At 40.9% G+C, this 23836-nt stretch overlaps 1 protein-coding gene across 2 annotated transcripts in view; it reads right to left on the bottom strand.

The window, feature by feature from the left end:
• The window catches only part of cacna2d3a (calcium channel, voltage-dependent, alpha 2/delta subunit 3a), a 119593-nt gene extending 115501 nt beyond the window's left edge, over nt 1–4092 (bottom strand). The window contains exons 1-2 of one of the 2 annotated variants that reach the window (XM_085146167.1): nt 3110–4092; nt 2731–2812 (exon numbers count right to left, since the gene is read on the bottom strand). In XM_085146167.1, coding sequence (XP_085002293.1) covers nt 2731–2812; nt 3110–3234 — 207 coding nt within the window. In that variant the 5' untranslated portion in view covers nt 3235–4092. The remainder of the gene's footprint in view (nt 1–2730; nt 2813–3109) is intronic. The other variant, XM_085146168.1, reaches the window with a different exon arrangement.
• Between the last annotated feature and the right edge of the window lie 19744 nt (nt 4093–23836).

Raw genomic sequence — 23836 nt, 5'->3', positions numbered from 1 at the left:
TGCTCAATGATACATGAAATTAAAGATCTCAACAAAATAGCAGTGAAGAGGGTAAAACACACAGAGCTAATTCTAACTATCAGTGGGAGATAATGTGTCTCAAACAGAAATCTCCTTCCTTTATATCTGTGTGTGCGAGTACCGCTACACTGTGCTGAACATGCACCGCTAGCATGTGAGAAGATGAGTCGCTGATACTGGGTTTGTAACAGACCGAAGGCATTATTGATCATAGCTTCACACAAGCACACACACACGTGTCCTGACGGGTATAACCTTGAAACAAGAGCTGTTTCCGATGGATATAGGAAGGGAGCGATGGCGTGGGAAGGGATGACAGATCAGAGCTGCAGAAGAAGGACAAAAGATAAACGTGCTCACAACAAATCAGTGTCTTTGCACTAAAGGTGAAATTTCTCAAATGCATTTGAATCGATGAAGCTCAAAACCTTTTGAGAATCATACTAAAAAGTCGCCCATTTGAAGTCATAAACATATTTAAAAATTATTCTAGAAATCTGTTTTTATTCTCACTGAATTTACTGAAAAGATCTACATGAATTATTTCTGGCAATATTAATTTAGTAAACTAGCGTATTTGAATTAGGGCTGTTACTCAGTTAATTAAGAATTAAGTTAACTGTTTCTTTGTACTATTAATTATGATTAACAACACTTGTGCACTTCTGTAGAATATCTCTTATTAAGGAAGATTAAATAGGAAGTCAAATCAAGCATCAAATTAAAGCAGAGTCAACACAAAGGAAGTATCGAATTCAATTAGCAGCATTTTAATTTGACACACAAAGAAGCAGCATGAAGCACAATAGGTGCAACACAGAACTGTTAAAAAACAAAGTGTAAATGCTGCTGAGCACTATTTCCTCTTTCTGGTACTTCTGTGCAACGGTAGTTAAGATTAGCGTACTGTTTAGATTATATTCTGTACAAAAAAGTAATTAGGAAACTTTAAAATTTGCAGTTTGTCCACTAGAAACTATTTCTTTCTTTGTGCTGGTCTGATGGCGAAGATGGTGCTGAACCGAAAAGGCGGCATGTGTGCGACTCGTACAGAAGTATCGTCATTTCCCAGGGAGTTTGGTTACGCTAGGGTCAGAGAGATAACTGAAGAGAGGCTGAGTCCATCTGTCCTCTGCCTGAGGGAAAAACACACGCACGCACGTTTTGGTCTTTTCTCTTCAGTACCATCCTCGTCTCCGTGTACAACACGTACATGCTTCATTCTTTCTGCTTATTTAAAAGCATATGTGCCCTCGAGGTGCGTGTGCTCCCTTCTCAGCATTCCTGGACAAAGGCTATTGGACTAGACTGGACACACAACACGGCATAATAGATGATGTGACTTGTTAGCAAAACTTACAGGTGTGTATGTATGTGTGCATTTACACATCCTGTGGGACTGTGCATGTGGACACAATTGCATCCTAACAGTTTAGTGTGGAAAATGCACTTTCCTGACAAAGTGGTCGCCAAGTCTTTTCTGTGCTCAATTAACCCAGAGGCCTTAATTTGCATTTCATAAAGAGGTCATTACTCTGTAGGAGGGTTATCTTCTTTTTGGAGGCAGAAAAAAAAGATGAAAAGGGGGAAGAGTTTTTATCCTGTCAAAAAGATAACACCACTCAGCTGCCTTATCAGCCGCTGATGAAATCCATGCTGCAGGCCCACGTATGTGGCTGCGCACATGAATATGAAGCGTGTGGCCACGTACGCTGGGCGTGGAACTGTAAATGACACACGCGGCTCCACGTCAGACCTCCGCCCCGGCCTGTGTGACGCCTTACAGCAGAGCGGCTCTTTGCACCCAGCAGAGTCCTGAGATTGTGGCCACATGTGCAGCGTTTTGTCTGACTGCACACTGAGAGGTTAGTTTCAACTTGGCCTTTTATCCACTAATTACCCATTAGCCAGTTTTAACTCAAGCTTCATAAAGTGGTCCTCCATTAGGGAAATTTGCATTCCATCATAACTCAAATCTTGCATTAATGCCACAAAGCAGAGTGGAAGAGCGACGAAAAGAGATGCAGAGAGGCATAAAAAGAGGTAAGGGGGCGTTACATGTGTGAGAAATACAGCTTTTTTTAATGCTTTTTTTCTGACAGTGAACTGTGTGTGTGTGTGTGTGTGTGTGTGTGTGTGTGTGTGTGTGTGTGTGTGTGTGTGCATGAACGCAGTGCTTGAGAAATGACACCTATTTAAATGGCGTGTGTTCCGAATATGCTTTTAAATCCATGCTTACACAGTCAAAGTGCATTACTGATTCTCAAGTGGCTAAAAAGCACAGATCCTGCCGTTTAAGAGCAGAAAAGTGACATTTCTCTCAACTCGAAAATTACCCAACACCACTCAGTTTCCCTCACAAGCGTTATGTTTCACATCTACCCAACAATTCAAAAAGAAAGTATTTTTAAGCTTTTAAATAAACAGTCTGCTGCAGAATCACATCAATGCAGATTTGGACAAAGTGAAGTTTGTGTCCTGGGTATGTTCACTCTGTACGTCCCCAAAAATGCAAATCTTTTTTTAAAATAATAAAAAACATATTTAAAACTCTCTTTTAACAACCTTGTCTTTCTTTTAGTGTTCACAGAAAAGAAAAAACCCTACCCGAGGTAAACCATCTGGAAATTTGAATATTATTTAAAGCTTCAAGGGTGTACTTCTGTTTGGACGCCTGAAGAGTTGAGTTCTGTTAATAAACCAGCTCACCTTCTGCAGCAGCTGCGACCCAGAATACTTTGCTGAGATGGACTTCATCTCCCCACCAAACGCTGATGCCCAGAGCTTCACCCTGCAGATATTAAAAAATAGGCAGAGTGCACAGCCAAGCCAGAAATGAAAACAAAAACAAGTTAATAAATAAATAGATTAAAGTGAAGATAAAGTTGTTTCTTTTTTGAGATATATATATATATATATATATATATATATATATATATATATATATATATATATATATATATATCAAATAAAATAACAAGACTGAAGCGATGAGGACACACTGCCAGTTTTTTCTTTGTCTCTGTATAAAGTCTCGCTTTGAAACCACTCTGAAACAGCACTTTCGCGTAAAAGGACATCTACTTACACAGACGGAGGGATGCTTTGGTGGGTTCCTCCCACCCCCGTGACCCTGATGCTTAGAGTTGAGAAAAGTAAGAGGAGCCACGTAGACCCAGCACTGAAAAGCACGCCGCTCCGATCCACCTGCATCTTGGGCAAAAATAACGCCCCTGCGCGCTCAGAGCGAGTTTTGAGCTGCTGCCACCGTAGAGATTTTTCCCTCCAGAGAATCCAAATTTTAAAATAAAAATAAATTGGGAGCTTAAAAGTCACCTGTGCTGACTGACTAAATTATTCATGGTAACATGTCCAGCTGTTCGGCTGGCGTGGGACGCGGATGAGCGATGCGCTTTGGCGAACGGCAGAATCCTCAGCTGTGTGAGTTATCCAAAGTGCTGCGGCGTGGCCCCGCTGACCGGCGAGGTGCACCCCGCGATGCCGAGCGACGGAAAGTGGAGCTCGTGTTCACCGGCACGGAAAGTCCTCTCGGTCGCTTAGATTGGCCGACCTCAGCCACGGAGAACACGGAGTGGAGGTTCTGGGGGGGAAGCGGGGAGATCATCAAACGATGCAGCGCACAAGAGCACGCCCACTCCAATGAATGAAGCGACTGGTCTTCTCTCTCACTTTCTCTCTCTCTCCCGCACTCTGGTGCGCGCTCGGAAACACACACACACACACACACACAGGAAAGGCTACAGAGGATGCCGTTGTTGTTGTTGTTGTTGAATTGCGCCATACTTGGGACTTGCCCCTGTCGTTCTTCTTCATTCACAGGCTCTGATACAGGGCTATAATAGCTGTAGCCTTTAGCTTTCATGTCAGATCAAGTCATGCGCTGTGCCCAGTTCACTGAAGCAGGAGTTACTGCTGAAGTGCTGATGAAAGTGGGAGAACAAAAAAGAAAGTGTGTATGTTAAAAAAAAAAAGACACAGCAGGAAATCGGGGTGTCTGGCCTCTTGGTAGAAAAAGGGAAGGACCAGATAAGTCTGCTCTGGCAGTGTGTGGGCATATGGGTTGTGAAAGAGGATGAGAACCCCCCAGGCAACGGACCCTCTGTGATGGATCACATTTCACATAGAAGGAAGGATTCTGGCAAACACAGGAAGCATCAACACTGCCTGAGCCTGTTTCTACCCCTGCAGACGGGTTGCTCAGAAGATTGCAGGCCTACAAAAGAGTCACTGCAGCGACCCAGGGTCCCTGAGCAGTTATGGACTTGTATTATATTATATGTGTTTTTGTTTTCCTGTCTCTCATTCTCCCAGCTTGCAGGTATATGTGTGTGTGTGTGGGTGGGTGGATGCAGGTGTATCTGGGAGCACCTGTTTACAGGCACCTTCAGGCCTGGTGGGTGTGGCCGTGCCAGGTGGTTGGCACACACACCTGCAGCTGATCAAGCCTAGGAGGAGGAGCTACTTAAGAGTGTGGTGGAGCTCTGACTCGTTGCGTGGCTTCACATTAGTCTCTTGGCTAGTTAGTCAGTTTACGCTGCTGCCTTGTGGTCTGACGGCTGCCTCTTTGTTGTCTCCCCAGGAGACGTGTGGAGATGAGAGGGCAGCGAGTGCAGGGTGCTCAGACACTGATCAGTGGGGACAAAGAACACTAACACTGGGAAGAGGACATGTCACAGGAGTCGGGAACGCACTGAGGATTTATTGTTATTTTCCATTCGCTGTAAATAAACGCACTGCTTGCATTCAGAGCTCTGCGCCTGGGTCCTCCTTCCTCACATCCACACGATTGGCCAGCGTCGACCGTGACACTCACCTTTGACGTAAATGGGTCCAACACCAGTGTGAACAGCAGGCTTGGGTCAAGCATACAAAACACCCATACTTGTTACTAGGGATGGGTACCGGTATCCGGTGCCATGATGGCACCGGTTCTGACATAAACGGTAGTAACCAGACCGAAAAGCAGCGCACATTTCGGTGCTTTTTTTCGGTGCTTTTTTCCCTGAGCTGTGATACACTTTCTTCTTCCTTACATTTGTATTGGCGGTTGGCAAACAACTGAAAGGTGCATTACCGCCACCAACTGGTATGGAATGATACACTTTAGATTCTAGCCAATCATTTTACGTTTCCGAGGATAGTAGGCGGGTCCAGGTACGTACGTTCTTTTAGAGCAGAGCTACAGATTAAAAATGCCCAAGGCGAAGCGTCAAAGTCTGGCTGTACTTCACAGCAAAAGATGCAAACTCAGCAGCTGCAACAAGTGCTTTAAGCTGATACTGTGATGCTGTCAAAGGAGGTAACACCTCAAATCTGATGAAACACCTGGCGACGCATAGCGTTTTTTTTTTAAAGCCGAGAAATGCGCCGTATTTGATAGCTTGCTGCGAGACCTCACACCGAGCACATCTACTGCGGGTGTGGTGCCTGTTATCGACCCGGAGTTAGCAACATCCCCCAAAAACCCGAAGAGGAGAGTCCTGGCCCCTAGCCCTGCCAGTGTAGCAGAAATGATGAGGATGATGATGCAGCAGCAGCCGTTCTTCTCTGCGTGAGTAGCTTAATGTTGTTCGTGTGTAATTTACGTTGAGTAGGCTAACCACGTTATTACATTAATGCATGTAAGGTGAACTAGCAAACATCATCATAGCTACATGCAGCTGTCTTCTTGTTTGATGGCAGATACTCCCTTCACCCTGGACAAAAAGGCTAAAATGACCAAAGAAAAAGTGGAAAACAGTTAAACATGAGAGGTTTTTGGACAAAGTTTGTGTTTTTTCCATTGTTTAAGCTGCTTCCAGCCAAGAGTGATACCATATATGCCCCATAGCTGCAGAAAAGGCTAACATTGTTATCTTTTTACTAAAAAAACAGCTGAACATGAGAGGTTTTTGGACCACTTTTGTGTTTTCCATTCTTTAAGCACTGGTTTGAGCACCGTTTAAGCACCGGCACCGTTTCAAAAGTACCGGTTTGGCACCGGTATCGGATAAAACCTAAACGATACCCATCCCTACTTGTTACAGAGGGAAGTCACATTCAGTCAGCTTTGGGACTCGTTGGGTCGATTCTGACAAATCTACATAAAAAGTAAATTAGTGAAGCAGAAACTCTAATAGCTCATTCTACTGACAGACATGAAGTGTTAAAATGGCATAAATGGGAAAAAACATCATTTTATGACTTTTACTTAACAGTTATGTTTATTACTTTTCCCACAGGAGTCGGGACTTTGATGTCTACTCCAAAAAAGCAATGCATTATCCTACTTAATTACTTTCTGGAGAGAGTAACTCGTTACACAATTCATTACATTACTTTTGCATTACTCCACAAGATGACCTGTGATGCTGTGCCACATAATGACCAATTGATAATATAAAAGTCAGTATCTTTGTATCAGCATGTGGTCTGTGCAGATGCTTGCATGGAATCAACAGTTTCTGGCAGTTTACATTTAGTTTAATGCAAACAATGTGTTACTTAACACAACACTTTGTTATTTTCATGCAACACATTAACCTGAACATTGATTGGAACTCTTTGTGCTTCCACAACAACAACTGGTGTTCAAAAAACAAACAACTGATGACTGCTCAAATAAATAAAGGAACATGTTTTTAATCAGATTACAACACTATGTCAGTTAAATCACCAGGATATTGATCTGATCAGTTAAGGAGGTTGTTATCAGTTCCAGCTGCTTTGGTGTTAATGACATGAACAACAGCTGCACTCGAGGGGCAACAATGAAACAATCCCCAACACAGAAATGGTTTTACAGGTGGAAGCATTTCCCTCCTCATCTGTTTCACTGGTGTTGCACTTGATTGGGATCATTGTCACATTGTCATAGTCTAACTCCTCTAAGATGGCACATTAATACGTGTCATTACCAGAAGGTTTGCTGTTCCTGAACAGGAAACTGAAGAGCATGAAGGAGGGATAACCACGGAGGAACAGGCTAGGTAATGGGACGATGACTGCCTTTAGGTATCAGGTAAATAAAACTGTACGTTTCACACGTAAGGCTGCACATTTGTGTAAATTGTGTGAATAATGGTATTTAAATGTTCTCATGAACAGTCATAATGAAGAAACAGACCAATTTATTACAACACAGTAACAGAAAACCTACATTAGAAACTGGGAAAGAACATTTACGACGTACGGAGAGCCGGACAAAAACACATCAGGTTATTAGAAATGCAGAATTTACTGCTTTTGGTTTTCAATCCAGAATAGAAACTAAATGTGAGGATTTCTCTTTCTATTTATATATTAGTTAGATTACAGTGTGCCGTATTTCACTTTTAACACACTGTTCTTATTTTAAAGGATGTGCAGTTTTGTTTATTTCAGCTACAAAGTAACTGCAAAGCCTGACAGTGCAAAAACACAATGGCTCCAGTTTTCTGCGTTTTTAGTAAAATAAAGAGAAACACTAGAGTTTAACTCCTGTTTCTCATCACTTTGCTCCCATTTCTATTGATATGGTGGCAGCTCTACAGCACAAAGAAAAGACTGCTAAGGAGAAGAAATCCAACCATCCTTTTTCACGAGGTAAATAGATTACCCATCACACAGAGCATCTGAAACACACGAAACCCGAACAATAAGAAAATATCAGCTGTGGAAGTTGGAGTGATTTTTCTCTGTGAATGGAAGTTTTTATCCACAAGGCTAATGTCTCCCAGAGAGTTCTTGAGTGTGTTATTGTGTGTTTTAATATCACTGAGCGACTAAGTACGACCGTTTCACTTAAAAACACTGATCTGAAGAACAGGAGATGCAGTAGTTGGAAGGAATGGCCAAGCAGAAAACAAATGAAACAGCAAAGGTTCTTTCTCTCTGAGTAGTTGTTATTTTCTTGTTTCCACATCTTATTTAATGCTTTGTAATTACACTGTTGAGTACAATAGATTTTGTCAACTAAAGCTGCGCAAAATCACCCCCATAAATGACCAGGTCCCCCCAAACCCAGAGATGCAGCAGCTTCCAGCCATGACACAAAAGACACAGCTTGTTAGGACAGAAGTGACGTTGTTCCACTGATAATATTTATGAAATTAAAATATGTTCTAGTTACTAGCTGGGAGAAAAACATGCTTCCATATAATCCCATGCATATCAGCTAGAGGCAAACCCGTGTGTTTTTCTGCATGGTTGAGGCGCTAAAATCTGGATTAACAAGGGATTCGTTTACACAGTACAGTCAAGCTTGAAAGCAATAAAGAGCATGCAGTAGCCAGGGGATGAAGCTAATGTAGTGAGAAAAACTGAAATTATTAGCGAACATAAAAAAATAAACGTAATAACATATTTCTAGACAGTGAAGGGATAATGGGTTACATGAGAGAACAGAAAAGTCTAATGACTAAGTCTTCTCTTCCAGCCATGAAATCCCTCGTTTTGCCTCAGTGCTCCAACTTCCTCTGTTCTCGGGCTGTAATCACACCTGATTTTACAGAGCAGCGTGTACCGTGCTGGTAGCAGATCTGACATTACAGCAAAGAAAAAATAACACTGTCACATCTCCAGTCCTATTTCTGCTATATTTGGTTATGTTGGACATGTGGACGATTTAGCACTGTTTGCGTGGCCTCTGCAGTCCTCAGCTGACCTCACTCTATCAGTGTGTTTAAATACTAGCTGGAAACTCCCACTGACATAATAATCTACCTCTAAGATTTATGGTTGTAGATAGGGATGCAACGATACCAATTTTTTCAAACCGATACGATACCGATACTTGGATCTGAGTACTTGCCGATACAGAGTACAAAAAACGATACTTCTACCACACACACACACACACACACACACACACACACACAAATGCAATGAATTGGAAGACAGGTTTTATTTTATTCCCTGCCGATAAAAAATAAAATCTTAATAAAAATGACCACAAAAAAATTTTAAGTGAAAAATAAGCACTTCTGTTAAATTATTGCAGAGTCTCCACATTGTAATTTAACAAAATATCACTGAACTATTGGCACTGTCTCGAGCTTTCAGAATAATAAATAAACACTTCTGTTTGGAATAAAATAAATACAAATTAGGTTTGCGAATAAATTACAATTTTAAATTATTGCAGAGTGTCCATATTGTAAACAAACAAACAAAATAATTATTATAAAATAAATAATAAATAAAATAATAATTGGCCCCCTAGTGGCCAATCTAAAAAACTACAACAGAAATGACAAGCCGCCCTCTGATTAATGAAATAAGTTGGTATCGGTTAACTTTTACGAGTATGAGTACACACACATTTTACAGTATCGGCCCCGATACCCGATACCAGTATCGGTATCGGTGCATCCCTAGTTGTAGATCCAGTGTTCGATAGACTCATCTAGTTAATAATATACTGATGTTAGCGATAGATAGAAAAGTAATAAACAATTCAGATAATATTATATAAACATAAATGAGGCTAAAACTAATTTAAGGATGAAAGCTTTAAAACTGTTTTCCTTTCTTTTGTCCCCAGGTTGACCTCGGGGTTACCTGTTATTCTCTGGCAGCTCATTGTCACCGAGGTCACTTCTGTGTACAACTGCAGAATACAGATCAGAGGCAAAGGTGGCAGCACTGGCAGATTGACCTGGATGTGATGATATTTCAGTGAGCTTCAGCTGGACCACATCCATATTCGCTTTTTATCATGCTCCCAACATCCTCAGGATTTTATTTGAATCTCTCCCTCATCACCCCCTCCCCCCCACCCGCCTCAAACAACATTCAGGTGGTATTTTAGCAGCAGATATGCATTTGAAAGCAGTGAATAGCAGCTTGATGAAACAATATGTGAATATCTGGAAAATTGCTTGTCGAGCTTATCAAACCAACTTGTTCCCAATATATTCACCACAGTGAGATAACTTTTCACATACTTTATGTAGACAGTGTGGCCGGAGCCTTCCCTAATGTGAGTAATGCACTTGGACTACAATTGTAAATCATAACATTTTCAGTCCAGATGATACATATTCATATGCAGATGCTTGCAGAGATTAGGCGGCCCATCGGTGAGTTTATGAGTACAGACAGTGACAGGTGTCGTCCCACTGGGAATGTCAGAAGAGTCTAAATAATTCTTTGTAAGGCTCAGAGTTCACCTTGCTCTGTGAATGCCTTGATTAAATGCAGTTAATAATGAGATGCCAAAGGATCTTTCCCTGTGAGCACTGGCTCAGAAATATTCAACTTCATTTGATGAGGCTGCTGCCCCTGGAATATGCACTGTCATAGATCAAAATACCCACTGCACTCAAGATTCATGAGCCTGAGGACAAATTGCACCAAGCTTGCAAAGGATGTACAACAAGAACTGGTGGAAGCCTTGGCGTGTGCCTGGCATGTTCCTGTGTGCCACCGGAGAAGGAAACATGAAGGATCACTGGTCTTTCCCGCAATGCTGGAAAAATGTGATGAAGGTTTTTAGATGGATCACAGTAGCTGCTATAAACATAAAAAGTTCAGTGATTGCACGGACTCTTAAAGCTTTCCTGCAGTGCCGGTGAAAGGTAGCCTGATTTTCTAAACTAGCATCTGCTCTTTGGAAAATTACTGTGGCTGTTTCTATGTAATTGTGAAACATTCAGAAAGTGTGATAAAAGGTTTTATTTATTGGGGTAATATTCTGTCAGAATCCAGAAACAGATCAATATTTATTATATGAAAGCTAAAATCTGCACTTTAAATAAGTTTATTACAGCTCGTAGATCTAAAGTAGATCCTCTGTGTTAAAAGTTCAGGAATTCCTCCTTGGATAAGTGGAGAGTGTGTATTATGGGATTTTTCAGCTGAGGATATCTGCACAGGAGGCCTGAGGCATAAACCGGATACAGCGAGCAGCTGCCTTCATCCCCAAATCCTCAAGAAGCAAATAATAAACTCCCGTTCAGTTATTCTTAATAATTCAGGCACTTCATTAATATTATGTGTTTTTTGTTTAATGTTTGCACTTTGTAAGACCTAACTGAACATTTTCTGCTACAAGCTCAAGTGCAGCAGGAAAACGCAGCAGTCGCCATTGTTTCATTTTCTTCGGACAAGCAGTCAATCTTAAAGAAAGAAACAGCTTGTTCAGCGAAAGAGAAGAAAAGTGAAATAAAGGGTCGAAGACATCTTGTGAAAAGCCAGAGGAAGATAATAGGGTGAAGTAACTGCTTTCTTAAATCACACCAAAGATGAACTCGTCATTGAAAAAAAGAAACTCACATAATGTGACGCATATTAGTGAGGATAATTGTGTTTAAAGGCCTTTATACACCAGTCATGTCCTCTGGCCAGAGATAACAGAACATGGAGCTATTTTTGAGAAAGAAATGAGCTGATGGAATATTGTGATACTTATAATAGACAACAGAGCTGCGATGTTGTATGTAGTCACATAAAATGACTGTGCTGAATCTGAAAGACCTGTAAGCCTTCTATGTGATTCAGAAATGTGTTGATATATTTTGGCAATGGAGGGGGGGGGGGAGTCCATGTGCCTTTGTTTTCAGACCATGCTAAGAAAGTGAAGATGCAGTATACTGTCAAAAGCATCCCCCGACCCAAATGACTGAATTCAGGTGTTCCCATCACTTCCACAGGTGTATAAAATCGAGCACCTGGGCATGCAGACTGCTTCACAACAACTGAGGCTGTGTCCCAATTCAGGGTCTGCAGCCTCAACGATCCTCAAGGGCCGCGTACTTAAAGACCGCTAAGGCCGGAAGTGCGAGGCTTGTGAAATGGGACGGTCTAGCCTTCGTTGCGCTGTCAGGTTGCCTAGCAACCATGATACTAACAGCTGGAAATGTTTCATACAGCTTTGTTTGACAGAAATGAAGGAGAAAATCTTTTGTTCTTTTGTTTGTTTGTTTCTACATGAGCTTTGATCATTCTCTGATTAAGCTCAGCTATTGAACGGCGTATATTTTAAAGTAAAGGCTTTAAAACCAAGTTAGTACAAACGTCACTAATGTCACATGACTTTGCCGACATGTGGCCAACAGTAATGTTTTAATGTTCTTCGTTATTAAACATTTGCACATAAATAAGTGACATAATATTCAGTACTTACTTAAAGTTTACTCTTCGGGTGCCCCTCATTATCCACACCCACCGCCGCGCTATGCATTCTGGGATATGTTGGGCCATGAAGTCTACACCGCCACATCCTTAAAATTCAGGGAAATGAAGGACGCATTTGAGGGCCGCATTTCGAGCAGCCTTCGGATTGGGACAGCCTTCGTCGCGTCGCTGTGACGTAATCGGCCTTAAAATGCGGCCTTTAAGGCTGCAGACCTTGAATTGGGACACAGCCTATGTCAGGTCCAGTGTGGTACCACTGTAGGATGCCACCTTTGCAACAAGTCCAAGTGAGAAAGTTCCTCCTTAGTAAATATTCCACAGTCACCAGTGCTACTAGAACAAAATGTGACTGGGGGTGACAGCAACTCAGCCAACGTGGTAGAGAATCACAGAAGATGCTGAGGCTCACAGTGGAGAGATGTCGCCAACTTCATACAGAACCAATGGTTACAGACCTCCAGGTTCAGATTACCTGAAGGAAAGTGCATCAAGAACTTCATAGAATGGGTTTCCAGCTGAGCAGCGCCAGCCAAGCCTCACATCATCCAACACAATGCAGAGAGTCGGATGCAGCAAACCACCACTGGACTCTAGAGCAGTGGAGACTTTTACTCTGGGGTCATGAATCATCCTGCTATGTAGACAAGTGTAGGTTTGCCAGGGGAACATTGTCTGAGCTCAGTGTGCCGAGTGTAAAGTTTGGTGCAGGGGGGATTATGGCGAGGCATTGTTTCTCAAGAGTTAGTTCCAGTGAAAGTCATTCTTAATGCTTCAGCGTGCCGAGACATTTTGGGAAATTTCATGCAACTTCCTGTTCCAACATGACTGCACACCAGTGCACAAAGCAACGTCCCTGAAGACACGGATGAGTGAGTTTGGTGTGGAAGAACTTGACAGAGTCCTGAGCTCAACCTGAAAAAAAGGTGCAAAAGGTCTGAAATTGAAAGCATTGAGAGCGCAGCAGGAGTGTGTAGGAAAGGAGATTTGACAGGTCATATAATTTGGTATTTAAGAGTCTGTCTTGTTAGAAATCAGTGCGTAACAACTCAGCATGACTTTCCACACCTTAGGTTTGTGAGGAAATGCAGGAGTCATGCTGACTTCTCAGCTGCCGACCAGTGCACAGTCGTAACCCCATAATTTTGCACAAATCTTGACATGAACATTTAATGTCCATCAACATCTCACTATATGCCTCTAGTTTTCATATCATTAAAAGTGTAATCACAGAGCAATGGAAGCTGAATACTTTTAATAACTTTGATGAATCATTGTTTGAAAACAAAGAGTAAAATCAGAAGGTTATTACAAATATTTAGAGCAGCGCTGCACAGCGAAAACAAGAAGCACAGGCACATGTTCATGCATGCATGCAGGTATGCATGCAGGTATGCATGCTTGACCATCCATCCAGTCCAACACCTTTACCTTCTGTGGCTTTATCTCCTGATCTCATCAAACACTTCATAGTTTACACAGTTCTCACACTGGTTTCCAGACTCAACGTGAGCCTGGTAAACACAAAGAAAGTAGGGACTAGGCAGTGAGTGAGAGAGATATGCATATCATCTTAAATAACACTAATACTAAAAAGCACTATGAAAACATGCATAATTAAAGACAGGCTGCCTAAAAATAGAAGACTGAAAAAGAAGGCATAAATAAGAGACGAGTCAGATATAAGAGCGAGACAGAAAGCAGCGACAGGAATGATGCCCGTGGCCATGGCAATAATAAAAACTGAAGAAAAATAAAAATAAATCCAACACGCAAATTGTGTGGACAGTCTGACTTCTGTATCACTGTGTAAACTTGTCAATTTACTTTCCCGTCTTCAAACAAACAGTGTGAAATGACTCAAGCAGCTGTCTGATTGCTTCAAAGAGGAGACTTGATGGGAGAGGCAACTTCATTATGTGGAGCAATAACAGCAGCAGAGGAGCTGTCTGCGATATTTGCATTGTTTTGTGTAGCATATTAAAAATGGTGCCAAAGTGTTACATTACATTCACAACATGTTCCCAGCTGATTCGCCCGCAGCGTCCCATTCCACATCCCCCCGCCACTTCAATTAAAGGAAAAACACCTTGCTGTTACAAGTTCCCTCCTCAGCCCCATTACTCGCACTCCCTCTCCTTTATTGGTCCCATCCCTTCCATCATCAGCTTATTTCAGATATGCAATCTCCTTTTTATCTTTTTCCTGCGTCTCATTGGCCCGGCCTCACTGCACCTTATTAAAATGTATAATTTCAAATTATTCTTCAAAGGCGAACTGTTTGCCAAGAGAAGCAAAGCCATGCCCCGTGTTACAGGAAATTACTCTGAGAGCACAATAGGATAGCCCACCACCTTTGCTGTGTGCTTTCTCTGCATTGTTTCAGAAACACGATGCGCTTCAGCTGCAAAAAAACAGAAAAGAAAAAAGCCGAGTGACTCAACAGTATATAGTTTCAATCATTACATCACAGTTTATCAGCGTTTCTTCACATTTTGAAATGCAGCACTTGGCACAGCTGTCACAGCAGCCTATTTTTAGCCTTTAATAATAAGAGAAAATCTATCTGTAAAGCACACATTCTGCAACCCAAATGTGTTTCTTACAAGAACAGCCGAGCATATCTTCAGATAAAACGACTTAGCTACTGTGGAGCAGCACATAGCGGAGCTCCTCTGATCCACCCGTGGACTGTTTATTTGTTTAAGCCTCATAGTCTACGCCGTCTTGTTGATAACCAACTCATTTGCAATGATAACATGCCCAAGAGGCGAAAATGAGGCCATTCACCACGGCTGTGCTGATAGCGGATGAGGAACTCAGAAGCTGTGATTGGCTTGACTGTGATGTTCAATTAATAGTCGACTCACCGAGTGCTAACGCACATCAAAGTGCCCCATTGGGCCAAATCAATGATTGACAGAGCAGAATAATCCTGGCACGGAGGTGCTGAGCTATGTTATTTCTAACACAGCGGACACCAAACAAGTAATATACCGAGAAAAATGAAGACTGGATTGTCTACAGTCAACCATTTTTTAAACAGGAAGCTGTCATCCAGGTCTGCCCCCAACACGTCTTGTAAAAAGCACATGAGCAGAGATTCATATAAACTTTACCCACCTTCCATCTTCAGTGTCTTGCAATCTCTCGTGCAACCAGAATAAAAAGCAGCTTAGACAGTGGGACCCTGCCACCGTTTGGCTGCAACAAAGGAATTGCATGGAGCACCCTGTGGGCTGTGCTTTCTGGCTGGCAGCTTTACATATAAAACAGGCAGGCCTATCTGTCTCTGCACAGGCTGCGGCCACAAAGTCCGAATCCCCAGCTTTGAACACTCTGAGGATCCTGGCTCTGGAGTTCTGTACAGGGTGAGATTAACAACAAACACTAAACATTACTCTTCTGCTCATGTCTCAAAGAAGAAGGGAAAACACAAAATGCTGGGAAGTTTGGTCGAATGAAAGTCTCCGCTTCGCTCTGAGCACACAGAATATTTCACCGTGTCCTTTAGACTGATAAATGTTTGCCGTTCTTCTTCGGATAATTGTGTGCTGTGTTTGTTAAACTCAAGTGCTAAAGTGTTAAATGCAAACAAAGATTTCGTAGTGCATGATAGTGCCATGCAGCTTGATGGGGGTGGTTATAGAACGAGTTATCATGACCACATGGTGCTCTCAGCCTTTTAAAGAAGTCTTTGGATTTCTGCTTTAGAATGGATTTCATAGAGGATCATAGTTTGGGCAAAAACTCGTTTATTAGGCGTTACAGTCAAAAAAACCTGAGATGCAAATCAACACTGACATCTACAGCACGTTATATGAAGCTGCACTTCACTAATGACAGGGAAGCCAAAATATGGTTCATCAGTTAATTCAATTTCTGTATCAATTTAAGCTTTCTGATAATCAAGATACCTGAGAAAATAATATCAACGTGCCCCTGTTTGATTTTTGCAGCGATGCTCTGATTGTGTCTTGTGTTATGAATCTGCTTCAGTCCTTTCCATTGTAATTGCTGCTAATGCCATTATCACCATTCTTCTGTTCATATGTAGCAAATAGTCCTAATTTAGCATCTTCCTGCTCCTGTGGCGACACATTGCTGCATATCTAGACTGACCCCCAGTGGATGTGACATACAACAACATATTCAGTGCAGTCACACAGATTTCCTCTTCTATAACAGAGCTTCATTTCATGTGTCTGTTGGCTACAGTGCATCAGTAAAAAATGATATCTGCAGCACATCGTGAAATCAGTTACCCCACTGCAGTGGTGTCCAAGAATCTGGGACCATATGGGAAATAATTATTGGAATATTTCATTATTTAGAAACATTTCACACAGGAAGTTATTGCAAATAAAACGGAAAAGGAAATATTACATGCCTCAGGTTGTGTCCTTTCCACTGAAGAAGTCCAGATAAACTTTCATCTTCTTACAGTGCCGTAGAAAAGTGTGTGTGCCCTACTTCTTTATTTATTTATTTATTTACATTTTCTGCATATTTATCATACTTGCATGTTTCAGATAATAAAACAAAGTTTAATACTAGACAAAGATAACCTGAGAAATGCAAAATGCAGTATTTAAATGCTGATTTCATTTAATGAGGGAAAAAAGATATTCAAACATAACTAGTCCTGTTTAAAGAGGTAACTGCCGCCTCTTGGCAAATCATGTATTAACTGTGATTATGCACATTATTTTGAAAGGGTTTAATTTCACTAGCCACATCCAACCAAGTCTGATTACTGCCGGACTTGTTGAATAAAGAAATCACTCAAGAACCAATCTGACAAAGTAAGGAAAAGATCTCAGAAAAATATCACATCATGCCTCGTTTTAGAGAAACAGCTGAGAAACAAAGTGGCTTACAAAGCCATTTCTAAGGCTTCGGGACTCGAGTGAAACACAGTGAGAGCCATCATCCAAACATGTAGAAAATCTGGAACAATGCTAAACCTTCCCAACAGCCTACCAAAATTATTCCAAGAGCACTTTGTCGACTCATTCAGGAGTTCATCACACTCGTACGTTAAGGCCGGTGTTCACAACTCAACAATAAGAATTAATTCTTATTATCCTCAACTTTGTTTTCTTTTTTCTGTTGCCCAAATTGTAGAAATTTAATGGCTTTGCCTTAAAGAAGAAGATGTGTACAGTCGGGGGTTAAAGTGTGATTCAGCAGGTCGGGGAACCCTAAAAGTGTCTGTGATGGCTTCGTGTGGGGAAAGAAACATAACTCACAATCATTTCTATTGAGCGCTCGCATATGCTCAGTGTGCTGTGATCAGCTGACCTGCTGCTCTTTGTGTATTTACACAACTAAATTAAACCAGATGTAAGCAGACGTGTCCTGGCTGATTTCCATCCACTGACAGTCAGTGTTGGACAAGTTACTTTGAAAAAGTAATTAATTATAGTTACCAGTTACTTCTTCAAAAAAGTAACTGAGTTAGTAACTGAGTTACAAGATTCTAAAAGTAATTAATTACTTGAAAAGTAACTACTGAGTTACTTTTAAAAAAATGTTTAACCCTCTGGGGTCCAGGGTGTAATCGGCCATTTTTTGATGTTTCCTCCACACTTTACCTTTAAAAACTGTTTACTTGTTTGGTCTCATCCTGTTCAGCACAACCTCACGTGTCTGAATTTACAGTCATGTTTTCATAACTTTAAATGCAAATATAAATTGTCAATTTTAAAATCTTATGCAAAAGTTTTGTAAACAACAAACTTATTTGCATCCATTTACCTTTTATCTTGATTTTTTAAATAACCATTTCAAACTGTTTACAGAACAATCAGCTGTTCTTCAATAAGACGCTACAAATTATTTGTGTCTCTCCAAAAACATAATTCCTGTCCACTATAAAGGAAACATCACAGCTGATACCTGCAGGTCTGACAGCAGCAGGTGTGTCACTGTTGTTTCTACCTGAAGACAGCAGCCGCCTCATTGTTCTGACACACAACACAAAACTATCCACAACACTACACACTAACTACACAAGACAACACATCAACTACACACTCCAAACACGCTAAACGTCACAAATCTCTCACATCTCAAAACTCTCTCTCTCTCTTTTTCTCCTGTCTTTTTATCTCTCTCTCGCCCTCACTCCTAAATCTTCCCCCTCTTCCTAAACAACCAAATGTCATGTCGCCATATCATTTTTTGATTGGTCGACATGGTACATTTTTCCACCAACACAAAGGGGTTGTTTTTTGTTTTGTTTTGGGGTTTTTTGCTCATAAGCAGAGAGGTCTCGCTGCGCTGTCCTTAGACAGTAAACGTGACGAAACTATTGAGGAAAAAAACGCTGCATATATCTTGTTTATCACGACTCTGGTTTTACTGGCCGATCAACACAGTTTATAAACTGGTATATGTCACCTTGTTGCTTTGTCATCTTGAAGTGGTCATGTGATTGGCTTACCACGACTGCTTTATTCTTCCTCAGTCAAACAGCAGCACTCACGCCATTGTTGTGCCCCCTGAGCTCCAGGTGTTGTGCCAAAAAGTGATCATTACCGTCTGCGGGAGCGCGCAGCTGCTTAAAGCTGCAGCGTCCAGATTACTTACAGCTACTTCCGTTAGGGCTGTGCGATATGACCAAAATCTCATATCCCGATATAAAACATGTAAAAAATGTAACATTTTCTGTAAATTCTGTGAATCTCGGGCAGCTGAAGTGTTTCCAGCTGGCATCGTGTATCTGGAGTCTTTTACTGATGCATGAAACTACACATTTTTAGACATAGGTTGTAACAGCCGCCGTTACAGGTTTATTTTTTAGCACCTGACGGCTCTTTTTTGCTTCTCATCGGTAAATATTTCACGTTTATTTTGAAAAGTCTCAACAGGATCTTGAGCTTTATTGTGAAAGGTTTATGTGGAAAATAAACAAGCGGACACGTGATGGTTTTACCATCGTTGTTGCTAACGCACGCAATGCAACGCATAAAAACAGGAGCTTGTCCTGGTTATATTAAATATAAGAGAAAGAGAGAACTTTAAGAAATTAATATAGCCACTACAGTGACATCAAAACCATGAAAAAATATTGCCGTAAACAGTTTATTTTGCAACACCACGAAACAAACGACAGCGTAAAATGTAACATAGACGTTTTTTATATGTCATCTGATATATATGTTATATAAACTTCCGTGCAACTGATTTAAGATGCGGTGAGCTGAACACAGCTTCAGCCGTGTGTTTGTAGAAAAATAGCAACGCGACCGCATTTTCTTGTTAGAAACGGTAACGGCCTTGTAATGATAGAAATAGTAATTAGTTAGATTACTCGTTACTGAAAAAACAAACACCGTTAGTAACGCTGTTATTCCCATCACTGCTCACACTGTTGATGCTGTCTTTGTAGGTGTTGAACTGTGTAAAGTTCGTATGAAGGTGGGATTTAAGCGTCATCAGCTGAAATCCATATGAATCTCTGCTACACTTGATGTAACCCTGACCATGAACCCACAGCAGTCACACACTATTCTTTACTAACTAAAGTGCTGAATCCATCACAGCAAACTAACCTGCAGAGTATTTTTATGCAGCCTTTAAATAGCAGTTAGTCTGCCTCAGTTTGACTTGCAGCATGTTTCACATCATGAAAACAATAATGTCACGTACAGACCAACGACTGTACACCCAACATCTGATTTAAAAACACGAGGACGTGTAAGCTTGTAATGTATCAAATCCCACTGAGCAGTCCTTTAAAAATAACCTCTCTTCTTCCTCTCCATCTCTGAGTGAAGTTCGCCCTCTTTCTTTTCTCTCCCAGTGAAAAACAGCAGCAGGACCTTCAGCAACACGCTGCACACAAACAGTTTGTGTGTTTGCTGATGTTTGTTGAGCTGATAGAAACGTTGCATTTACCTGACACTCCTCTGCTCCTCTTCAGTAGCGTTAGCTAGATGCTGAAGTAGCAGCACCGCAACTTATGGACACCTGCAGTTGTTCACGTAGTGTTGTTCAACAACAACAAAAGCTCCCACTTTGAACCCTGACTTTGGCACTCAGCATCTCTTTTTATGACCAACACGACTCCCTTCCATGTGTTACTGTTTAGGCTCAGATGTTGATGTTTGGAGGCTGGCAGTGACCAAAGTCTAACTTGTAAAAGAATAAGTAAGGAGCCTGTTTTGAGGCTGTAAGGAGTAGAAAGTTCAGATATTTGTTTAAAAATGTTGGGAGTGAAAGTAAAAAGTAATCAGAAAATAAAGACTCAAGGAAAGTACACGAAACATGAAAACTGTACTTAAGTATCTCTGCTGTGCACTGATCTGGCAAAAGTTAAACTTTTTGAAATGTTTGAGTCCCATAAAACTAACATTGAATTTCCTAAACAGAAATCATTCCAACAGTCAAACATGGTGGTGGTAGCATGATGGTCTAGGGCTGCGTTGTGCCTCAAGGCCTGGATGACTCACTGTTATTGATAGACCCTTGAACTCTGCTCTCTACCAGAAACTCCTGCAGGAAAATATCCGACCATCTGTTCAAGCCTTGAAGCTCGACACACGTGTGTGATGCAGCAGGAAATGATCCAAAACACACCAGCAAGTCTGAGTAGCTCTAAAATACATAGTGAAGGTTTTGGAGTGGCCTAGACAAAGTCGGAGCTTAAATCCGATCAAGATGGTTTGTTGTGAAATGAAATAGGCTGGTCAACCTGAAAAACATTTTATTCAATCTTAAAAACATTTTATTCAATCTTAAAAACATTTTATTCAATCTTAAAAACATTTTATTCAATCTTAAAAACATTTTATTCAATCTTAAAAACATTTTATTCAATCTTAAAAACCCTCCATTGTGGCTCAATTTAATTTGGCAAAGAAGAGTAAGTCAAAATTTCTCCACAGCAATGTGAAAGACTCAGTGTCAGTCATCCAGTTATTGCAAATGCTTGCACAAGCAGTGATTAGGTTTAGAGGTTAGAGGTTAAAGGTCGCATAGGGCCAGGCAGGTTTGAATAGCTAATCATTGCTGAAAAATTGCATTATGTATTTACTGAGAAATCAAAATGAGGAAGAAATGAGGAAGTGTGCACTGTAACACTGGCTTTTTAAAATGAATCAGCCAGCAGTCACTGCTCACTGCTCACCCGCTTCTGGAGTTAATGTTTATTTTAACATTTCGCTCAGATTGTAACCTGATGCTTTCTTGACTTTATCAGCATAAGACCCGTTATAAAGAGTATTCTGCTCTTTTTCAAATGCAGTACCGAGGATTTGACCACAAGATGTCAACATTTTTCCACATAAAAACAATCCCATATTAGTGTGTTCACTCTGTCATTATTGTACAGGAAGTGATGCATTTTATGTGTAAAAAGTACGTTTTTTACCCCACATTTGACTCAAGAATACTTTGGTATACAATGATCATGGTCAACTCAGTGACTGAAGGCTGCCCAGGTCCTGTGGCTGCAAAACGAGTCCAAATCCTCAGCCCTGCATCACCATGCTTCAGCTTGTTTGTGCCAATATGCTATGTTTGATTTTCACCTAACGTGGAGCTGTGTATTATGACCAAACAGCTGCACTTTGACCTCGTCTGCCCAAAGAACAGAAGTGTTTTAGGTGGTTCAGATGCAGCAAACTCAAACAATGTGTCCATGTTCCTTTTGCAGGGTAGAGGCAGCTTGTGCTAATAGCCAAACTTGTTTAGTCTTTTTATAATTTTATGGTCATGAATATTTAAGTGTAACATGCTAACCGGGGCCTGCGTAGTCTGAGATGTAGCTGTTTGGAATTGCATGGTCTGACCTTGGGGTGAATTTTCTGGGACATTCACTCCTGGGAAGATTGTGGCACATCTGAGTCCTCCAACCAGCAAACGACCAAAATTTACTTTTAGAAAAAGTTTAGAGATGTGATCACAATTTCTTATGATTAGTTCCTTAAGTGCATTGAGGCAGTATGTGTTTTTGTTGTTTTTCACAGGAACGCTGAGTCCTGTGAAACAGTTTATTTCCCTTTAATGTCATGTTGTCGCACTTTCAGTCCCTCTGAACCAGAATGAATGAAATGAACTTTAAGTCTAAAACACCAAACTTCAAAGAATGACCTTAAAATAAAAACGACTGACGATTTAACAAACAATTTAAGTTCTGTTTTCCCTCGTGTCCAGTTTTGTGTTTGCTGGCATCTGGATGTGACTCAGATGTGACTCAATTTTATAAATTGTCTAATTTAAGTAATTGCCTGACAGAAATCAACAAATGGTTATATGACAATTTTCTCCAACTAAACTCTGATAAAACAGAAACTCTAATTCTTGCTCCAGACCACATGGTCCCAGAAATTAGACAGCATATCAGCTTCTTAGACCCTTCTGTAAAATCATGCCTTAGAAATCTCGGTGTCATGTTTGACAGCTCGATGTCGCTCGAACAACATTCTAAGCAGCTGGTCCGAAACTGTTTTTATCATTTACGGAATATTTCTAAACTCAGACTAATGGTATCAAAGCTTGAACTTGAGATGATTATTCATGCTTTTATTTCTTCTCGTTTAGACTATTGTAATGGCCTTTTTACTTGTTTTAACAAATCAGCCTTAAATCGTCTTCAGACTGTGCAGAATGCTGCAGCACGTCTCTTAACAGGCACCAAGAGAAGATCACATATCACTCCAGTCTTGGCCTCCCTTCACTGGTTGCCCATAAATTTTAGGTTTCATTTTAAAATTTTACTTCTAACCTTTAGGGCCCTACATGGTCAGGCTCCTCAATATTTATCTGACCTGCTGAAACCACATACATCTTCTCGGGCTTTAAGGTCATTAGATCAGAGACTGCTGGTGGTACCGCGCACTCGTTTTAAAACTCGTGGTGATCGGGCCTTTCAGACGGTGGCACCACGGTTGTGGAATTCTCTCCCACTGTCTCTTCGCTGCACGGACTCCATTGATTCTTTTAAGAAACAGCTGAAGACATTTTTATTTAGAAAAGCATTTGATTAATTTCTTCTTATGCTGTTTTATTGTTTTACATTGTTTTATTTACTGTTATATTGTTTTTATATTCCCATTTCCTGTGTTGTAAAGCACTTTGTGATTTTTATCTGTGAAAAGCGCTATATAAATAAATTTTACTTACTTACTTACTTTTACAGAGTATAAAAACCTGACAGTTCTGTCTGATGTCCCAGTTATGTGTCGTTTGTTTGCTTCAGTGACACTTTTTTAATTATAATTTTTATCTCCGTAAACTTAAGAAGCAACAACGTGTTTCAACAAGAACTTTCTGCACTGACCCAACCCTTGCATCACAGCTTGAAATCTCCATTTGTGATGCTGCCACTGCCAAGCGCTAGCTGATAGGATCACGTGTTGCCACTAGGTGTCAGTGTAGCATCTCAGCTGCTGTGGGTGACGTTAAGGGCTGAACATATTATTTCATAATTATTCATCATCAAGTCGTATTATAGCCACGTCTAGTCTGAGGCACATACTGTAGCCTGTTGCAGTGCCATGTGGATGAATAGTTTAATGTGAACTCTGTTAAAATATGTCAAACTGTGGATACAGAGTTATCCTGTGAGATCATCTTTTCAAAAGCAGAAAAGAGACCTGGCTTGAGATTGCAATTTAACTCATGGCTGCGACTGCCTTGGATGTTTCCACGAAGGAGTTTTATTGGATATCTGCCGGCAGGTGAGACATTT

This window comes from Neolamprologus multifasciatus, chromosome 20 (genome assembly GCF_963576455.1).
Source record: "Neolamprologus multifasciatus chromosome 20, fNeoMul1.2, whole genome shotgun sequence".
Taxonomy (NCBI): domain Eukaryota; kingdom Metazoa; phylum Chordata; class Actinopteri; order Cichliformes; family Cichlidae; genus Neolamprologus; species Neolamprologus multifasciatus.
This window is presented reverse-complemented; position numbering and strand designations above follow the sequence as displayed.